Genomic DNA, 22,165 nt, shown 5'->3' with positions numbered 1-22,165 from the left:
GAGGAATGTTTGCCTCCTACTTGTTCACTAACGTGTGATTTGTCCAGATTTACTTCTTTGAACTTATTTTAATTTGTTCCATTGAATTAATCAAAAGCAGCTGGCAGATATTATTGGAGCTTTAAACTGTTTGTTTTTTCTTGTATCACAAAGAAAATTGACTGTTATCTGATATAGTAATCTTGCTTCTGCTCAACATGGTCACGGGCATTTAGAATGTTGCTTCCGGCTGTGGATCAATTTGACCCAGCAGGATTGAATTGTAGAAAAAGACAACAACAATAACAATAATAATCCAACTGGTAGAAATGCACTGCTTTACTGTGTACAACAATCAGAGAATATTAAAATGTGAAAATGTATTGCTTTTATTTATACCTAGGATCTCTGTCATCCCAAACATAAGTAATGCAACATTTTAATGAAGGATGTTTGAAACAGGTTATTAAGATTACAGGCTACACCTTTTTGTTTACAATCAGTTCTCATAAGATTAGAAAAAAGTGATAAAGTATAAACCTAATTTTTAAATGTTAAGTATGTTTTTGAGCTATAAAAATAGACTTAAATGGATAGTTCACCCCAAAATTAAAAGAATTATCTCATCATTTACTCACCCTCGTGCCATCTCAGATGTGTATGACTTTCTTTATTCTGATGAACACAAACAAAGATTTTTAGAATAATATCTCAGCTCTGTAGGTTCATAGCCTACAATGCAATTGAATGGTGGCCAGAAATTTGAAGGTCCAAAAAGCACATAAAGGCAGCATAAAAGTAATCCATAAGACTCCAGTTGTTACATCCATGTCTTCAGGAGCAGTATGAGAGGTGTTATTGAGAAACAATATTTAAGTTCATTTTTACTATAAATTCTCCTCCCTGCCCAGTAGGTGGCGATATGCATGAAGAATGCAAATCGCCAAAAACAAAAGAAGAAGAATGTGAAAGTGATAGTGGAGATTGATAGTAAAAAAGGACTTGAGTATTGATCTGTTTCTCACACAAACCTATCATATTGTTTCTGAAGACATGAATTTAACCACGGCAGTAGTGTGGATTACTTTTATACTGCCTTTATTTGTTTTTTGGAATTTCAAAGTTCTGTCTACTATTCACTTGCATTGTATGGACCAACAGAGCTGAGATATTATTAAAAAAAATAAATAAATATTTGCTTGTGTTCAGCAGAAGAAATAAAGACATACCAATCTGGACAGACACAGTCACATAGAACAGAGATGTCAATTCTAAGCAGTCTTTATTCCTTATGGTTTTATTTAAAACAGATTTTTTTTTTAGTTCAAACGTTCTGCTAGAAAAGTGTGCTTTTGTCTTTTCTTACAATACATGCAACTTAGTTTTGATATTTTATTTAACAAAATAATATTAATACATTTTTAAGTGTGTCTTAAGCGGCCAAACACATTTTTTTTTTAACTATCGACTTGATTGCGTAATAAATAGCACTTCCAATTGTCTAAGATTTTCTTAGCTCATAACCGTTTTATTTTTATTTCTTAGTTTCTTAATTTTATCTCTGCTAAATTAGATGTAATGATGAAACATACAATGAATGAAAACAAATATTTCAAAATAGATATTTTCCTTTTAAAAACTAATCGCCTTAATAAAGTTCAGTACCGATACCAGCTGTGAAGAGCGAGAGCGCGCCAGACCGGTGACGCGCATCCGCGACTGCTGAAGTTGGCGAAGGCTGAAGCGCAACAGTCAGAATCCGCAAGTGTGCTACACAAGGAATAACTGAGAGTAGTGGAAGGAGTATTATTACAATGGAGAAGAAAATAGAAAGCATCTCAGCCAGAGTTGACGCTTCAAGTTCGTCAAGTGGTAGGACTAAAGGTGCATGTTTATTCTGTCGCAGCGTGGATGCTTTGGGGAAGTTGAGGGCGCGCGCACCTTGACATGCTTTATCATGCATGCAGATTTTTGGCCATGTGTTGCATGTAAGTTTGTGTTTCATTGGGAAACTGAACCTGACGGTCATGTTTGTACTTTTGCCGTTCTTTCAATATACATTTTATTATTATTATTATTATTTATTTATTTATTTGCTTGTATCTTAAGACATATACGACATAATATTGTTGAATTTGACAGTGTACCTGTCACTTTACAGTGGATAGTAGATTTTTTTTAAATAATAAAAATAATAATTATTATTATCCCACCTGTGAGAAGATTTTGAGGATGAATTGACAAGGTGGTTCATGCCAATTCTGACCATAAGATGTTGTGTTTTTTTACAAACAAGGTTTGTTTAGTACTGGCTTTGAATATATTCAAGTCATGTTCCTCCACCACCTTTATATTAAATGCATTAATAACAGCAGGTGGGATAAATCTTCCCACCATGCCTGCAGACACAAATCTTGACCATTATTCAGAGAATGGAAACAGGTAGACTATAATTTAAACTAGTAAACTCTCTATCAAATTACAAACCATCAATATTGAAAACAATTGGTTGGCTGTGCCATCAATAAATGATTTCTATTTACAATTATACTCAGATATAGGTGGAGACTAGGGCTAGTTGTTTTTACTCCAGTGAATATTTCTCAAAGTAGGTTTATTGTAGCCCTATTATGGGCTATTTAATGGCTTTTCAGTGAAATGTAGGCTAAACATTAAAACAATTATGAAGCACAAAAAGATTAATGAAAAAGCGAACAATGTAAAAGTACAAAAACATCCAAACTAAAATGTCAAACCAGTGGAGATAGAATTCATAATGTAGACTAGACTTATATTTAGGTATAGATTAATAAAAAAAAAAAAAAAAACAAAAAAAAAAAAAAAAAACACCAAAACAACTAAAGCTCAAAACAGTCAGTGCACTCAAGAAAGCAAAATAATGACAGAACATGCTATCATTATTATTGTTATTTACATTGAATAGGGTACAATGGGGCTAAAGAGAGCCCTTAAGGAAAATTAGCTTTTTTTTCTTTTCTTTTTTTTTTTTTTTTCTGTGTATCAAGATTTTAAAAAATACATTTCTTTTTCTTATATATTGAGCAACATTATTTGTGTGAAAAGAAATAATAACAGAAGGTCATTTTGATTAAAATTCATTAAATTAATACTTAAAAAAAGATATAGGGACAATTGTTATATGGCACAATTTGTCAATTTATGCAAGCACACTTCTTTTTTGAGAAACAAATTAAGATTCCAAACGACCACTTCAGAAAATGGGTGCACCAGTTCCTGTTCATTTCAATCACATTTGGCATTTTATAATATTTCAAGTATTCTATTAACAAATTAATCTCCATTGTGATTGGATCAGTCAGTGTAAGCTCATTTTGAACATTCTTCATAACAAATATTTTCCAGCACTTAAGAAAAACAGTGTGTGTTTTATTGGGGGCCTAAAGGGGCATTTTACTCCAAATACTATTCTTTCACTTATTGGAAAGTTATTGAAAATCTTTTGATTTAGTAACCTTGAACAAAACTGAAAATGGAAAATAAGTACAGTATTTTGTGATAATTTCAGGTGTTTTAATTAGCTACATACATTTGCAACATTTTAAATGTTATTAAATATTAGATCAAATTACCTCAAAATCAACCTTTAGACATTGCACGCGATGACATCATAGATCAGGAACATTTTGCAGTGCATAGTGACAACAGGTGTTAAGGAGGGTACACTCTTAAGAAAAATTGTTCTAAATAGTACCAAATAAGGGTTCTTCGGCATGTAACAATAGCAGACCCCTTTATGGTGCTAAATAGAACCCTGTTTTAAAGGTTCCGTAAAGAACCTTCCTTTGAAAGTGCTATTTAGAACCTCAATAGTGCTATAAAGAACCTTTTTGATGCAAGGTGGGGGTTTTTTTCTACCCCTCTATATATCTGCTCCTATAAAATATTATAGCATAAATTATGGTTTTACATTAAATATAACCAAACAAACAAACAAACAAATAAAAGCAAGGCATGTGTCAATTAAGAACTTTTATTTTCTATTTAAATGAGAAGTTGTAAAAAAAAAATAGCGATACTTTTACAGCAATCATTAGTTGAATACATTAATAAATAATTGTGATTAAATCATTCAAAATGCATAAATCGCTCACATTAATAAATACGTAAAAAAAATACGTAATGTGAAAGTGTCAATAAATGCATATGTAAATGAGACCCATATGGTTCCACACATTAATGCTGGGACAGAAACTTGTACATTCTTTTATCTTTTATGTAGAGAGATTTTTTTCTTCCATACTGACAAGCAATCATTCAAGGAAGTGCCATGGAAACACAAAATAGATGCAACGAAGGCTAAATTTCACTAAAATATCTGCACAATCTTTTATGATGTCTTCACCATCCATCACTGTGTATTTTGGTGTAATTGAGTGGCAGCCCCCCTCTGCAGGTAATGAGGTTGTGGGGTCCAACAGCGTCTTTAGAAATACACAATTAGGTTCAGAGTCAGTCTTTCAGTATATGTGGTCAATGTAAGTGAGCCCTTCACAATGTGAAAAAGAAAACGTGAAATAAGGTGTGATAGTTTATTTTTATTTTATATATTTATTTAGTGACTGGGCAAAACCTTTATGCATAAACCCAAGTAAATAATTGAAACATTCCAAAATTCTATATGGATCACAAATTCAGTCTTTATCACTCACGTGCTTAGTGGAGAAGTGGAGAGAAGTATCATCACAAAACATAGTATTTAATTACAGTGTATAAATTAATGGCAAAAATAGATATGAAAAAAGAAAAAGATAAATCTACTTAAAACTCACATAACCGGATAGCTTTAAGGCAGGCATATGCTGTTATCAGAGCAGACAATGAATCATACCCCGGGTGGGATGGATACCTGAAATCACAATAAAAATCCAAAATGACCTCCTTTTTTTCAGAATATAATGTCAGTATTTTAAACAAAATGACAGCTCACCTCTTGAGTTGGTCACACTTGTATGTTCTGGTAGAGATCTATAAAAAAAAAAATAAATAAATAAAAATAACAAAAACAATCCTATGGCTAGGAAACCACCAGTTACAGAAAGTTTTACTTTGTAAAGGTTAAAAATTAAAGCGCTTAAAACGGACTTGCTCAGCATTTTGCAAAAACGTATTCATGCGCTGTGCTGCCTTTATCAAGCAGTGACAAAATGGTCTGTGGTCTGATAACAGGTGTACTTTAATTCATTCTGTGATTTTTATTTAGAGGTTATAAGAACTAAAGTTGGTCCATCAGTCTCATGCCCTGCAGGGAGAGAAAAACAGATGTCATGAGCTCTAGGCTGTATGATCATGAATTGCCTTCAAGGTTATTAAATATATTTGCAAAAAATAACTGGATGCAGGTTTTTATTTGGACTATGTAGGGCTACATTTCTAAATCTAAAGGTTAATAAGATGTGAGTTAAATAACATATACTTATTGAATGCATAGAGGATAATGCTGCAATGAAACATTATTTTGCGCAATTTGTCATGCAAATGGAAAGTTTCACCATACAGTTTACTGTATATTTGTCTGTATATTACTGTATATTCTTCTAGGATTTTTATGACATGAATGAACTGAGAAAATGTGATCTCCCCAACACGAACCGTTATAGCCATAGCGGTAACAAAAGTGGTGTAAATCATGACTTCAAATTTGACCAACCTCTTAAAATGGTTTTGCTCCCAAACAACACATTTACGTTAAAATGTAAACTTTAAATTCACCACGGTTTCACTTTCAAAAACAGTGAGTGAAGCGAAAGAAAAATAAGCAAATGCTCACTCCAATTTAACTGAGCTAATGGGATTTTTTGTCTCTGAAACTTTCCTGCTAAAACTACTAATGGTTAAAATGTTTCTGTGACATATTTTAAAAAATATATATCAAGTTTGCCTGTGGTGACACAGTCTGTGTAGCTGTCAGCTGAGCTGCCAGGACTCTAGTGCTGTGAGTCAACCAATGACGCGGTGGCTTTGAAATAATTTATTGACCGTTATATTAAAAAACCAAAAGGGTGGGAATAAAGAACCCCTAATGCACAACGCAAAGAACCATGTCATCACAAAAGGGATTTTCAGGAAGATATGGTTCTAAATATAACTATTAAGGTCAGTAAAGAGCCTTTGAAGAACCATCTTTTTTTTTTTTTTTTTTTTTAGAGTGTACTGTGGTGGTTTTTGTAGCTGTTTAGTGTTTTTTTTTTTTTTTTTTTTTTTTTTTTGAGAAAATCAAATCAAAAGTGCTTTTTACCCCAAGGGGCCTTTAGCTCCATTGTACCCTAACCCTATTCTAATTAAAAGTAATGAAACAGTGGACTCAAATGACCAAGATACACATTTGTACGATTGAATGAAGGTAGTATTTTAATTGTTGTGACCAAATATCAATGAATGGAAGTTGTATTGGTTACACCCAGGTGTGCTGCTGTATACAGTTTGTTCTGCTGCTCTTTGTGTTTGCTGCCTGTCCAAATGGATTAAAAAGACATACATGCTGATGATGGGTATACCTCAAGTGCTTTGTATGACAGTAGAAAATTGTTAGTTTCTGATTATACAAAGTAGTATTAAGGATAATATTCCTACACATCACTGTTGTCTTCGGTAATCGCAAAACAATTGCAGAAATGCATAGTGATGGTTTTCTGTGCAGTAACAGGATAATCATTTGTTGTGCATTAGAGAATTTGTATCCCCTGCTAAGTGTCCATGTTGCTCTGTATTAAATGATAAAGTACCTAAAGCTTGTTTGTTTAAATTGAAGGAACCAATCAAGGAATTATTCCCCACACAATTCCTTACATTTACTCATCTGCTTTGCAAACACTTTATCCATGTAACCAAGTTTTTGGTTTCAACAAATGTTACATACAAGTATAATTAGCATTTTCTTTGTAAGGCCAAGATACAAAAGTCTTTAAACCTTGAATCTGCAGTGACATTAATGCATCTCCTAACATTAACATTTTAAGATTCACACTTACAAATTCCATATGCTGACAGGTTTATTACCCTTAGTGCAATGTTCTGCTTTGAGTGCTTTCAAGGGTATGCCATTTAAACTTGTCTTTTATGGTTGAAATTCTTACAGCCATAGAACAAATACATTTTGTGACAAGGCTGCAACTGCTGCAAGCATTAAGCAAAAATCAAGGAGGATTAAAAATGAAATGATGGCATCAAATTATCTCCTGCATTGTGGATTAAAATTATAAATATTAAAGTATTTAGAAAATGTCACCATAAATAACATTGTTTCTTTTTAGACCCATTCCTCACTGCATCAATAGATATTGCACAGTTTATGAAAATAATTAAATAATTATCTGATTAGTGTAAATGAAGAAACTTGTGACATTTTAGAAACAGTTTAGGAAGCTTTAAAAGAGCAGTTTAGCCACAATTGATTGATCACCTATTACATTTTGTTTCTTCTTCTGTGGAACACAAAAATAGAGTTTTTGAAGAATCTTCAAGTAGCTCTTTTCCATACAATGACCGTTCATAGTAACCATAGCTGTCAAACTCCAAAAAGAACAAAAAACACCACAAAAGAATGATAAAATCAGTCCATATGACCACTATAAAGTGCTATATTTGGAGTCTTATGAAACTATATATAGCTTTGTGTGAGACCAAAATTCCGGTCGTTATTACGAACATCCGCTGCAGCTCTCATTTTCCATCCCGCAGCATGTTGTGTTCAACACATGAGAACCAATGGAGTTTTGGCATCAATAACATCAATCTAATGTAATGTTGTGTCCTGTACTTTTGTTATGGACTTTTACTTTGAAGCCATACTTTAGGTTCTTGTCTTGTCTCTGTTCACCTTGATTGCTCCCTGGTGTGTCTTGTTTACCCAATTAGTCTTTATGAATATAATGCCCTCATGTTCTCCTTGTTTTTGTCGGTTCTTGTACTTGTTGGAAGTAGTGGTATGTGGTGTGCTCCAGTTTATATTGTGTTTGTCTAGTGGTCCTTGCTTTTCTTTTGAGCTTTTATTTAAAAGCTTGCATTGGAATCTTTGTTTTCTCATCCTTCATATCTACAAACATTACAGAGAAACTAAACAAGACATTGAGAACATGAGGGCATTGTAATTGGGTAAATGAGACACACCAGGGAGCAATCAAGGTTAACAGAACAGAGACCAGACAAGAGCCTAAAACATGGCTTCAAAATAAGTCAATAACAAAAGTCAAAGGACACAACATTACACTAGGTTTGATGTTATTGATGCCAAAACATTATTGGTTCTTGTGTGCTGAACACAACATGCATACTTTCCATCAACGATTTTTATGCACATTTTGGGATATCGCATAAAAACTGCTGGGTGGAAACACCAAGATGCAAATAAAATCTCCAAAATGTGCATAAAAAATGTATAGCTCGCTTGAGGTGGATAATTTGTTTTATTCTGTAAGAAGAAATGCGCATAAACTATGTGATGGAAACACGTTAACCGTAAAAACTCCTATTGAATTTATTAGGAATACAACAGGCGTTTTATAAAAGTAATGTGACTGAATAACGTGTTCATAACTGGACTAACCAGTGGACCAATACCAGGGCATATGAAATATTGCTCTGGTAAACTTGAAATAACATTGTCTAGAAAATCCAATGGCTGCATAGATTTTGCAGAGCAAATAAGTCTAATACAAACTTGAACTGTGCTGAAGAGCAGGTTTATTGACACTTTTGAAAATATATATAAATATAGATCTGCACAGCAAAGACATAAGAAAGGACTCACAGTGGCTACAGTTTTTCCGGTAGTGGCGATTTTGTTCTTTTGAACACATGGGATGGAAACCCAGCCTTGTTTTTGAGATATTATGGTTTTTCACATAATAATAAATTCACAACTTGGATGGAAACTATAGAGAACAGAGACAGGCCAAGAACCTAAAACATGGCTTCAAAATATAAGTCCATAACATTAAGGACACAACATTACAACAAGTTAAACGTGTCTACATTTCTTAATCTGAACAACGTGATAGCAAATGAGATTTCTGAGCTTCGGAGGGGAAGATTATCAGTGAATAGAGACTTTCGGTCTGTTCCTTAAAGCTACGATATTCAGAATATTTGGAGTCTTGTAAAACAAGTCATATTAACTACTTATTTGGTGTATTTTTATTAATTTTGGTTATTGCCCCAGGGGCAGACTGGCCATAGAGAGAACCGGGACATTTCCTGGTGTGCCAGCCACGAAACGGGCCGAATGGGACCGAATGGCTGAACACCCTCCCGCTCAACAAACTTTGGGCCAGTTTTTATTTAAAATCCAGGGCCGATTTCTCTTCCCAGTCCGCCCCTGGGTATTGCTCACTATGAACTAGCATTCTGTGGAAAATTTAAAGATTTAAAGCTTCTTCAAAATATCTCTTTTTATACAGCGTACAGATTTGAAGCAATATGAATCTGAGAAAATAATGATAAAATTGTAATTTTTCAGTGCACTCTTCCTCTACAAAACTAGATGGTTATAAAGAAAATGACATGCACGTGTTTTCCCATTGGTCATGCAGAGGATGCAGACTGCCACAAATAGTAGGCTAAGTAAGGGTGCCAATATTATGTGGGTGACAGTTTTACTTTGCAAGTTACTTAAATCTCAACCCACGCTTTGGAAACCATGGCCACTCAGTTGAAAATGTAACTGCTGTTCCTTTGCTGACTGCTAAACTTTTAGTACATATTTACATATAGAAGAGCATAAGTCTGCTGAGCAGAACAGTGTTGAATATTTAAAATCCTGAATGGTGGATGAAGGAATACTATTTTTCATTATACTCGGCTGACTACAACGTATAATGAGCAGACTCGGAACACTTATTCCAAATGTTGAGGCTTGATAGCTTAATAGTACAGAGTATGTTTTGTTGGTTTATGTTTTTAAGGCTGTAGAGTGTAATTTCTGTGAACTAGTGTCACAAAATGAATTATAAAAATAATGATTGCTTTAAAACAGTTTTCTTGAACATTCTCTTGTCCTACCTCAAACTTATGCCATCGGTTGAGCCAATGTTGCTTTGTCAGGCTGATCGGGATGATCTAACAAACAGATGTTTTGATAGAGCTGCAGTGTTTACACTTTTCGACCTAAAAACATAATTTAACAACATAATTTTAACAAAAGAAAATCTTCACCTTTAATTAGATTGCAGTCTTTCGGAAGCATTTTTAAAAGGTGTGCCAACTATGTGTTTGTGTCATGTGTAGGCTACTTGGCAAATGACTCAAAAGCTGTGTTTACTTAAGCATTACTAAATATATTTTGAACTGTTGATTATCTTGTGGTAAAGTACACTTTTATATAAAGCCAAAGGTCTTTTGACCTATTGTACCTCACTCATTGCTGGCTTTAGATACTATAGAACCGGTGACATGTGCATCACTGCATGAATTGGTTGTTTAGTAGTTGCCACTCTGTATTAATGGATGCACTCTTATCAATGTCATTTCATCCTGTTTTTTAATCCTTCTCCTCTTATCCTACTTTTTCTTTGCAATTTTGCGTTGCATAATCAGTGGGTGTTACCAAAGGCTTGCCAGGTGGACTTCACAATTTTACGTGTGATAAATATGCGTGAAAGTCTTTCCTGAAAGGCTGAGCATTGCAAACCAGCAGTTCATAATCAGCATTGCCTCTTCATACTGCTACAAATTCTCTATAGAATTATTGTTACTCTTTAAACATAAATCTCAATAAAACCTACACCTTCTTTTCTGAAAGACTTGGTCAATCAGTTGTGCAGATCTTAAATAATCTATTACACGGAAAAATAACTGGCATGGTAACCTTTAAATCTGACTGCTTTCACAACTGGTTTGTTATGTTAATTCCATTTAACATTGGTGAAAGTGTATTTTGTAAATTGATATAGCAATAGTATAAAAATAACAATTAATTGGTAATTTTAAGTGTTTGAAATGTCAAATACATATAACAATACACTTTTGTCAAATATGATTTTCAATAATGGAACAACTGCATCAGTAGACCAAAGTATGCACACATTGACTATTCAGTTTGCTTATTTTTTAACAAATATATATATATATATATATTTTTTTTTATTATTATTTTTTTTTTTAACCACTGTGATATGAACACTTAAAGAGGCAAATTATGTATGCTGTTGTGTTCAATACACTAATCATGCTTGTCACTTGATTCATGCTGTTGTTAAAAATACAAAAATTCTGGATGGAGATTGTGATCACATAAGTAGATATACGGTCTGCTAGCTGGCTGAACTCCACTGCAGTAATCTTTATTGGTGATGAATATACTTTGCCCTGAATCTGTCATGTGCTGTAGGTGGATTTCTGCTTTAGAAGTAGGAAGTGATATGTCTGAAATTCAGATCGATGTTTGGAGGTCTGCAGAGTGCACACTTGGGGTGCATTGGTGTGTACTAGGCATGTCATAAAATATCAATATATCGATTATTGATCATGTTATTTTATCGCTAAAGTTTTGAGGAATCGATTTATTAACATTAGCCGACATTTAAATTAAAAGCTTAATTTGTGTGCTTTCAATTTACTGTCTGTTTGCCTTCTGTTTAATGTAATCTGGCATAATAGCTTTGGGAGACCACAGTGGGGTGATGTAGCATTTACTGTACTGAATACAGATGCAGTGCTGGTGGCAGCCAAAAGTTGTGAATTTAGTCACTATGAACACAAATGTTACAAAGGCTTTTGTACTTCAAAAATAAACAGTGACATTTATGAATTTGCAGGTTAGTGTATGTAACTGGTGTAACTGCGCAAAATGAACAATTAGAATTTGCTACATTTATTATGTGATTTCTCTGTAAGTAGCCCTGAAGAGGTTTCATTCTAGCTGTCAAACCACAAAACGACATACTTGTAACTTTGAAAATACATTATGTAGACTACATGAAACATACGTATACACAATATATAATTCAGTGATGGTTAGAGTAAATAATCTTTGTCCTTTGATAATGATATAGGCAAATTTAAGGAAAACTATGTGAGCTGCGCTCCGTGGCGCTGCAGAATTTTTAGTGTGTCGTCTGTGTGCCTACATTCATAAAACAATAATTGTTTTATTTTAGAACACGCAATGACATCCGCCAGACGTGTGACCCCCTTTAATATACCCTACCACTCTCACAAAGTTGTGTTGAGTATATGTTTAAAGATAATATGTTTGAAGAGACAAAGACTATTGTGCAACAAGCAGCCATATTTATATCTGATATACAGGTGCATCTCAATAAATTAGAATGTCGTGGAAAAGTTCATTTATTTCAGTAATTCAACTCAAATTGTGAAACTCGTGTATTAAATAAATTCAATGCACACAGACTGAAGTAGTTTAAGTCTTTGGTTCTTTTAATTGTGATGATTTTGGCTCACATTTAACAAAAACCCACCAATTCACTATCTCAACAAATTAGAATACATCATAAGACCAATAAAAAAAAAACATTTAGTGAATTGTTGGTCTTCTGGAAAGTATGTTCATTTACTGTATATGTACTCAATACTTGGTAGGGGTTGCTTTTGCTTTAATTACTGCCTCAATTCGGCGTGACATGGAGGTGATCAGTTTGTGGCACTGCTGAGGTGGTTTGGAAGCCCAGGTTTCTTTGACAGTGGCCTTCAGCTCATCTGCATTTTTTGGTCTCTTGTTTCTCATTTTCCTCTTGACAATACCCCATAGATTCTCTATGGGGTTCAGGTCTGGTGAGTTTGCTGGCCAGTCAAGCACATCAACACCATGGTCATTTAACCAACTTTTGGTGCTTTTGGCAGTGTGGGCAGGTACCAAATCCTGCTGGAAAATGAAATCAGCATCTTTAAAAAGCTGGTCAGCAGAAGGAAGCATGAAGTGCTCCAAAATTTCTTGGTAAATGGGTGCAGTGACTTTGGTTTTCAAAAAACACATTGGACCAACACCAGCAGATGACATTGCACCCCAAATCATCACAGACTGTGGAAACTTAACACTGGACTTCAAGCAACTTGGGCTATGAGCTTCTCCACCCTTCCTCCAGACTCTAGGACCTTGGTTTCCAAATGAAATACAAAACTTGCTCTCATCTGAAAAGAGGACTTTGGACCACTGGGCAACAGTCCAGTTCTTCTTCTCCTTAGCCCAGGTAAGACACCTCTGACATTGTCTGTGGTTCAGGAGTGGCTTAACAAGAGGAATACGACAACTGTAGCCAAATTCCTTGACATGTCTGTGTGTGGTGGCTCTTGATGCCTTGACCCCAGCCTCAGTCCATTCCTTGTGAAGTTCACCCAAATTCTTGAATCGATTTTGCTTGACAATCCTCATAAGGCTGCGGTTCTCTCGGTTGGTTGTGCATCTTTTTCTTCCACACTTTTTCCTTCCACTCAACTTTCTGTTAACATGCTTGGATACAGCACTCTGTGAACAGCCAGCTTCTTTGGCAATGAATGTTTGAGGCTTACCCTCCTTGTGAAGGGTGTCAATGATTGTCTTCTGGACAACTGTCAGATCAGCAGTCTTCCCCATGATTGTGTAGCCTAGTGAACCAAACTGAGAGACCATTTTGAAGGCTCAGGAAACCTTTGCAGGTGTTTTGAGTTGATTAGCTGATTGGCATGTCACCATATTCTAATTTTTTGAGATAGTGAATTGGTGGGTTTTTGTTAAATGTGAGCCAAAATCATCACAATTAAAAGAACCAAAGACTTAAACTACTTCAGTTTGTGTGCACTGAATTTATTTAATACACGAGTTTCACAATTTGAGTTGAATTACTGAAATAAATGAACTTTTCCACGACATTCTAATTTATTGAGATACACCTGTGTGTATATATATATATATATATATATATATATATATATTGATAATCATCAGTAAAATTTTCTGATTACCGATGCATGAAAAAGGCATCTATCTCAAGCCTAGTGTGTACAAATCTATTTCAAATCAATTAATTTCTTAATACTACTTTAACGCAAAGTGGGTTATTCCATAAAATCATGGAATTCCCAGCTAATTACATTTCTTCTGCTTTGAGACTCAATATATTTATTCCCTTCACACCCTTGGAAAACCAAGGATTAATTGTCACGAGCACTTCCCATTGGTCTCTTAGGCTGTTTCCACCAGGTTTTGTTTGCTGTGGAGCCAAATTTCTGTTTTTCCCATTGGGAGCGAGAGCGGTAACAGCTGCCAGGATGGCCGCCTGCTGTCGAAGCGAGGCCAGGCATGAGCAGTGGAGGGAGAGAGCACAAGTAAAAAAAAAATAAAAAAATAAAAAAAAAACTTACTGGGAAGAGTGAACAGAAGGCGTTTGTTTATGAACACTTGGGGTCAAAAGGAGAACGGACACGCTTTTATGTTTAGAATCTCCCTCCAGGCTTGTTTATGCCAAACATTCTGCATACTCAGGTGTCATGCCAACTAATGCAGCTTCTCTCAATCACTTACTTCAGCATTCGTCCATTGTGGTTTGAATGAATGGTTATTGTTTAGGATTGGTCTTGTTATTGTTATTTGCCTGTCCTTGGGAATTTGACCCCTAATTAATCCCCTCCAAATCTCATGTGTGGTCTAAATTTATTGTCTTACAATTAAAATACAGTTTTCACACAGTCAGCTACACTTTAACGGCCCTTTGGTCCTCTAAAAGATATACCAATCATAGGCGCCTGCAGGATTTCATCTGAGGGTATGCACAGAAATTTGCCTTGTACAACCTTATATATATGGGGGTCCGTGAGCATGCTCCCTCCCATAGGATAATTTTTTGTGCATAAACAACACCAAAGCATTAAATTCTGGTGACTTTGAGAGAAGCATTTTTTTTCTCGAGTATGAGTAGCGTTTATGTAACTATTGGCTAATGCATTTCTTCCAGTATCCGTTCAGAACAAATGCGTTCTCGCGCTAAAAAGCAAAACACACCACAATGAATAGAGCAGAGCGCAGGTGTCTCGAGGCACGTTTTTGTCAGCTGAAGAAGTTCTTTTTAACTTGACATGGCATCTAAAAATGCAACAAGTACTAGACAATTTTTCTTTTCCTCTATCAACTTCCAGCACAAAATATCAATGTGAAATGTAGGTGGCACTATAACACATTTTAGCCTTCACAGATGTGCTTGTCCATAGACATTCAGTCTAATTTTCAGTTCATGCACCACCCCCATTGTTTAATTGAATATCTCAGACTCTGAGTGGACTAGAAGCTGAATCTAAGTGTCATTGGAAAGCTGATCCTCCCCTATGCGATGATGTATTGCGATGATGCATTTTATCATCAATAGTCGATAACATATATTTCTAATGATTTGTTTAGCATGCTTTTCCTGCTGGACCACATATTTTGTTTTGGACATCTATTATATTTTATTGGATTATTCACACAAGGACGCTCACAGACAAGTAAAATATGGCTATTGTTTCTAGAAACCTGCCTAAAGTAAAAACAGATAGAAAGTTTGTAGCTATTTGGGGCTTACAGCAGCAGTGATCGGCACATAAGAGATGTTTGTATTTGATATCTTACAGATATCATATCTCACTTTTTGATTCTTTTGAAAATCTTTGAAACTGATATTAGGGCTACACAATAAACTGTACAGTCACATTAATTAGAATGAGAGGTTTTATTTGACATGATTTGTCTATTTAAGTGCTATTTGAAAGACTTTTATATTCATAATAATGTTTCTACCTTATGACCTCTAGGTGGCGCAGATTTGGGACACAAATGATTTCAGGCTTTATTTTGTTATTTTATGTAATATAAATGTAGAATGGTGATGGTTATCTCTGAAGAGTTTAGATAAGCTTTCAAACAATACCCCATATTCCTGACTTATGTATTCAGAGACTTGAACATTTTAAGCGTAAAACTTTTTCATGACATAGCGCCCCCCTCCGTAGATTTGAAGAGATAAATAATCAGGGAAAGTGGTTAATTCTTCATTTTTATTAACCTCAATTTTTTGTGAGCTTGTCTGATTTAAAGCTTTGCCAGTGAATGTGACAGACACATTCCGTTGTGATTGGTAATAGAGAACAAAATGCACTGAAACATGTTATGTAATAAAGGAATTGCAATTTATATGGAATAATTTTTTTTCTGGCAATGTTAGTGATGTTATAAATGTGACTATTTACAAAAACCTCTGTGTTCTGTGTTCTTGTGCCATTGAATAAAAAAAGCTTTAATTGATAGGATTTATTTTAGCGTAATAATTCATGGGGGGTAACACCTCCAGTTCCTTTCTATCCATTTCATTTATTTCAAAACTGAGGTGTGAACAATGGGTCCTGAACTAAAGGGGTTTCAAGACCCTTTAAAGCAAATTTCTGTAATGTCTGGCAAAATGACAGCCTCAGTGACCATTTACTTTCAGTGTATAGAAAAAATATGAAGAAAAAGTCAATGGTAACTGTGGCTATCAGTCCCTAACATTTTCTAACATCTCTTTTTCTGCTTAACATATGTTTTCAGCGAAAAATATAATTACTATCAGAGCTTGGATTTGGCTCTTTTATTTAAATGTGTACATATAATTTTTAGTCAGTGGATTTTGGATTCAACGATGGCAAAGAGAGTCATTCTTTCTCAACGCCAAGACAGCACTGAGATTTACACCCCACTGGACTCCTCTGCACGTTTCTGAAGACTAACACTTTCCTACCTGTACTCTAAGTGCCAGGTAGTAGTTTTATCATAATTATCACCATTTTGAAAACTGACACAGATTCAGAATAAATTGACGGGTAGAGCGGATACCTTGGACCTTAGAGCAGTATGAGTGCAGTTCACTGTGATCAGTGCAGTGTAGTCATATACAACACTGACATCCAGTGGCTGAATTGTAAAGTCACATGAACGATGGCATTTTGTTCATATTCAATTCAGTGCATTGGTGCAAATTTGGGTATGGACAGATAGGACATGTCCCTACCAAAGTTACCAATCTAAGTAGACTAAGACCTATACAAGAACCTAGTTATATATATATATAATATATATACATATATATATAAACAATCACCTTCAGTGTATTGTTTGAAAGGTTTTTTTTTTCAGTGTACAAAGAAAAAATGTAGTGCATCTCTATAGTTTGTATATAGTATAGTTTATAGTGCATCTAGTATAGTAGTATACTATACTATTCTATAGTCTTTGATTTTAAAAAGTCCCTATCATTGTTTAAACCTAACCTACAGTATAGTATAATATAGAATAGTTTAAGGGGGTCTTACAGTACAAAACAAAAACACCCCCCCAAAAAAATTAAAACACTTGTAATGTGTTTTTAATAGTTGTAATGATTTTAACAAATGTAAAATTATTTGTAATGCGCAACCTCTCCTGGCTTATTGCTTTACCTAATAGCCTATTGTAAATTAGCAAGATGGTTACTTTTGTCAATTACATTTTTAGTAGGCCTATCGTAGGAAATATTTTAAGAGTGCCATTAAGAGTATTGTCAATTGATTTACTCTGTACTGAAAATCAGCCTGACTTAAGTGGAAAACAGCATCACAGAACGTTCTTTTAAGCTATTACAGACTGACTGGCAAAGTGCTGTTTGTTATCTCTTGTTACTCGGTAGATCAGCTAAATAATTGATGTGGGCATCCCTTCACATTGACTCATGGTCGAAAAGCAGTGTGTGTGGTGTGTGTGTGTGTGTGTGTGTGTGTGTGTGTAGAGAGAGAGAGAAAATTACCATTTGTCAGGTGTCGAAGTGAACAATTATGTTAGATGTACAGAGATGCTATTTCTGACATTTTCAAAAGTAGATGCCAGCAAATTATCACAAAGTATAAATGCATCACTAATAAGCACCAATCAGTCTGTGAGCAACTGTTTCTGCCAATGGGCATCATCATTTGTGTTTATTCTCAGAATAGAGAACTTTAATCACCCCTACGTAAACATCTAGTAAACATACTCTGGCCTCAAAAAGTATTTGAACACTTAAGCCACATGTTTAAATGTCACTGCATAGATAATAAAATATTACATTTTATTTTCATTTTAAATAAAGATAACATAATCACACTTTTTAAGCAAAACATTTCACTAAAATAAGTTTGTTAGGTTTAAAATGATTACAATGAAAATATTTCGTCTAGTTCTCCTGCGTCCATATACAGAAACAGCCAGGCAGCTACTCCTGACCACAATGACTTTGGAAGAGCAATAGATTTGGGACCAGAGACTCCCACTGATTCAAAGCCATACTGAGTTATGTGGCCTCAGGAAATTAGGGCAAAGCTGTGCATGCAACATTGTGCTCTGCAATACATCAGGTTAAAAAATTGGGTTGTGTTGCTTTTTTTTTTTTTTTTTTTTGCAGCTGTGTTACAAATAGGCAACATTGTAGATCAGTAATTGAAGTCTCTTTGCCTCCGAAATATGAATATTTGAAATTTTAGATTTTTTAAATGTATTTAATGTTTTTTAAAGAATGTTCTTTATTTATTCTTTTAGATAAACAGGCCTCTCTGGATACAAAGAATGTATCTAATTTGCAAGCTATATCCAAATAGTGTATTTAAATGGAACAAGAGATTTTGCGAGCTGTGAAAGATGCAATCTGTGAACCACAAGATTCTCCTGTCCACCCTCTCTGACCTGGGCATCACTGGAAATGTGCTTGGATGGTTTGAGTCATACCTCATTGCCAGATCTTTCAAGGTCTCCTGGAGATTAGAGGTGTCCAAGTCACACCTACTGATGTTCCTCAAGGATCAGTGCTAGGACCCCTCCTCTTCTTGATATACACAACATCACTTGGATCAGTCATTGAGGCACATGGCTTTTCTTACCATTGCAATGCATATGACATGCAGCTCTACCTGTCGTTCCAGCCTGATGACCCTACTGTCTCAGCTCATATCTCTGCCTACCTCTTGGACATTTCAGCGTGGATGAAGAAATGCCACCTTCAGCTCAACCTTGCCAAGACAGAACTCCTCGTGATCCCAGCCAACTCATCTGTTGACCACAACCTCACTATTCATCTTGGTATATCAACACTAACAAGAACCAGAACAGCACAGAACCTGGGAGTGGTGGTAGATGACCAGCTTAATTTTACCGCCCACATCTAATCAACTGCCTGGTATTGGAGATTCGCGCTCTACAACATCAGAAAAATCAGACCTTTTCTGTTTGAAATCAGACCTTTCCTGGTCCAAGCGCTGGTCATTTCAAGACTGAACTACTGTAATGCTTTGTTGGCTGGCCTCCCAGCTAACACAATTAAGCCACTGCAGATGGTCCAGAATGCAGCAGCGCATATGGTCTTCGATCAGCCAAAAAGGGCTCATGTCATTCCACTCTTGATTTCACTACACTGGCTACCTGTAGCTGCCCGCATCAAATTCAGGGCTTTGACTCTGGCCTTCAGGACAACCAATGGAACCGCACCCTCTTACTTCAATTCACTTCTCCAGATCTATGCTCCAATACTACTCCAGCTACCTTGAGATCTTGGCAGTACAACACTGTAGATGTTGTTGAACTTCGTATGACAAATTGCTTGCTATGTTCCTCATTTGTAAATGACAAAATGTACATGTAAATGAATAATGATCTAATTAACTCTCTTTTGGAAATATGTTACTGTTAAGTGCAGCTTAAATATTAAAGGAAGTCTCAAGGTGCTGCTGGTAGTATACAGTCTAATAACAATGTTCTTAAACAACATACATTTCAATATGTTAATACTAATACTTAATAATTGTGTTGTCCAGTGCATTCTCAAAAACAACACTGGCTCTGTATTAAACGTCAGGAAAAAGAAAATCATATAATATACTGTGGAGATGTACTGTGAAGTACAACAAATACTACCATGATGTGTATATATACAGTAGCTGTACTTTTATTTACAATTTAAATTATGTATCATTGTTTTTCATATTACAATAATACTTTTTATGGTAGATTAGAGTAATGGGAATTTTGAGGGGAAATTAGATTAATTTTCATTACAAATCTTAGTGGTCCTAAAAATAGGCCTCATTTTCTTTCTTTTAATTTTGCGGTGAAATATAAGAGTCGCCATATACATTTTGAATACCTATATAAGGCATTTAATATACATCCTTAATTTACAGTAAAACTGATACCAGAATATTTTTTTTCACCATATAAAACATTTAAACCACATTGAAGTTTTGAAAATATTTGAAGCTATAGCATATAGAGACGGCAAGCTTAATTTTTATATCAGTGATCAATCAACAGTATTAAAAAAATTATAAATAAATGTTCAAACAACAACTTTGATGTTATGTTGTGGCAATCGAATACAAGAACTTCAAAATCTGTGATGGGTCTCAGTTGACTGACTTGTGTAGTGACCCACATCCTGTTTGAGAAACCGTAGCCTGTATTCCATACTAACTCTTCCACATTCCAAGAAATGTACTAAATGCTGTCCTACTCCTATAACCTAATTTTCTGCATCCATTCTAAATATTAATGAATGAAACCAGCTTTATCCTGTATCAACAAAAAAAGTTCATAAAGTGATTTTTGAATTCATATTTTCAAAATGCATTTATGACAAGACAATGATGTAACTTCAAACATTTTGATTTCAGTGCAGTCTGCCTTTGAATGTAATCGCAGATACATGGTTGTGTGGTCCCTATTGATTTTTCTAGATCAGGTTTTTTTTTTAACCTTGAGATCAATACAGGTTTCTTACTATAAAGCAATGTGCCATTGGTTAGCTTGCATGTTTTCAGTATAGTTCATGAAGTGAAACGTCATAAAAACTGTAGTTTTTATTTAGGTACATAATATCTATTGTCAGAATTGCATCATGATACAACAACAAACCCTGAGTTCCAGTCTTTTTATTTCTGATGATACAACAACAAAACCCGAGTTCCAGTTTTTTTATTTCTGATGATACAACAACAAAACCCGAGTTCCAGTCTTTTTATTTCTGATGATACAACAACAAAACCCGAGTTCCAGTCTTTTTATTTCTGATGAAACAACAACAAACCCAGAGTTTCACTCTCTTTATTGCTTTCTTTTAATTTGTTTCCTTTGTGCATTTGTTGTTAGTAATTTTTGTGATTAATCAGTCACATTAGCCCAAAATAGAAAAAAGCAGAGTGAAAGTACGATAATGATGTTGTGATGCTCTAGAGCCTGGATTGTTTTGTCTTACTGGATTTCTCTCTGTAGGCTAATAAATCAATCTTTTTTAATGAACTTGCAAATGTGAAACTCCCAGTGTGCGTTCAGGTCATTTTGTTCATAGGCCAAAGCACAACTGAGATGTATTGAGAGTAGCACTATTTTCAAAAATGTATGAAAACAATGAAGATAAATCAATATTGATTGCAAGGCTCACTCTTGCCAAAAAAAAAAAAAAAAATGGCAAGAGTGAGCATCTCCAGTATTTCCACAAGAAAATAGTGGGACAAAAATGTTCATGCCTTAGTTTTTAATTATATTTTTTATTATTATTAATGCTATGGTGTGCCTCTGAAATGACTTTCTGACTTTTCTTCTAGATAAGTTTTTTTTTTTTTTTTTTTTTTTTTTTTGGAATGCCCAATTCCCACTATTTAGTAGGTCCTCATGGCGGCACAGTTACTCACCTCAATCTCAGTTGCCTCTGCGACAGTCAATCCATGCATCTTATCATGTGGCTCACTGTGCATGACACCACAGAGACTCACAGCACGTGGAGGCTCATGCTACTCTCAGTGATCCACACACAACTTACCATGTGCCCCATTGAGAGCGAGAGCCACTAATCGCGACCACGAGGACATTAACCCATGTGACTATACCCTCCCTAGCAACCGGGCCAATTTGGTTGCTTAGGACACCTGGCTGGAGTCACTCAGCACGCCCTGGATTTGAACTTGCGACTCAAGGGGTGGTAGTCAGCGTCAATACTCGCTGAGCTACCCAGGCCCCCTCTTCTGGATAATGTTAAACAATTACCAAATCGCTATTTAGGTACTGGTTTAACTCACATTTGGTGTGGCTCCATTCTAATATGTAACCAATACAAGCAATCTCTGATGGAAAAACATATTCAATCAAATTGTAACAACTTTTTCTGCTCTGTAATGATCAGTGTTGAGTAAGTTACTTAAAGGGATAATTCAT

At 35.0% G+C, this 22,165-nt stretch overlaps 1 protein-coding gene across 5 annotated transcripts in view; it reads left to right on the top strand.

Annotated features, from left to right (window-relative positions):
• Nucleotides 1-1,723: 1,723 nt before the first annotated feature.
• Nucleotides 1,724-22,165, top strand: part of kcnip4a (potassium voltage-gated channel interacting protein 4a) — a 299,944-nt gene continuing 279,502 nt past the window's right edge. The window contains exon 1 of one of the 5 annotated variants that reach the window (XM_051715645.1): nucleotides 1,724-1,851. In XM_051715645.1, the coding sequence (XP_051571605.1) occupies nucleotides 1,794-1,851 (58 nt within the window). In that variant the 5' untranslated portion in view covers nucleotides 1,724-1,793. Of the gene's footprint in view, nucleotides 1,968-22,165 lie in introns of all 5 variants that reach the window. The other 4 variants (XM_051715628.1, XM_051715581.1, XM_051715573.1 and 1 more) reach the window with 4 other exon arrangements.

This window comes from Myxocyprinus asiaticus, chromosome 2 (assembly GCF_019703515.2).
Source record: "Myxocyprinus asiaticus isolate MX2 ecotype Aquarium Trade chromosome 2, UBuf_Myxa_2, whole genome shotgun sequence".
Classification (NCBI taxonomy): Eukaryota; Metazoa; Chordata; class Actinopteri; order Cypriniformes; family Catostomidae; genus Myxocyprinus; species Myxocyprinus asiaticus.
The sequence above is the reverse complement of the archived record's forward strand: the minus strand, read 5'-3'. Positions and strand labels throughout refer to the sequence as shown.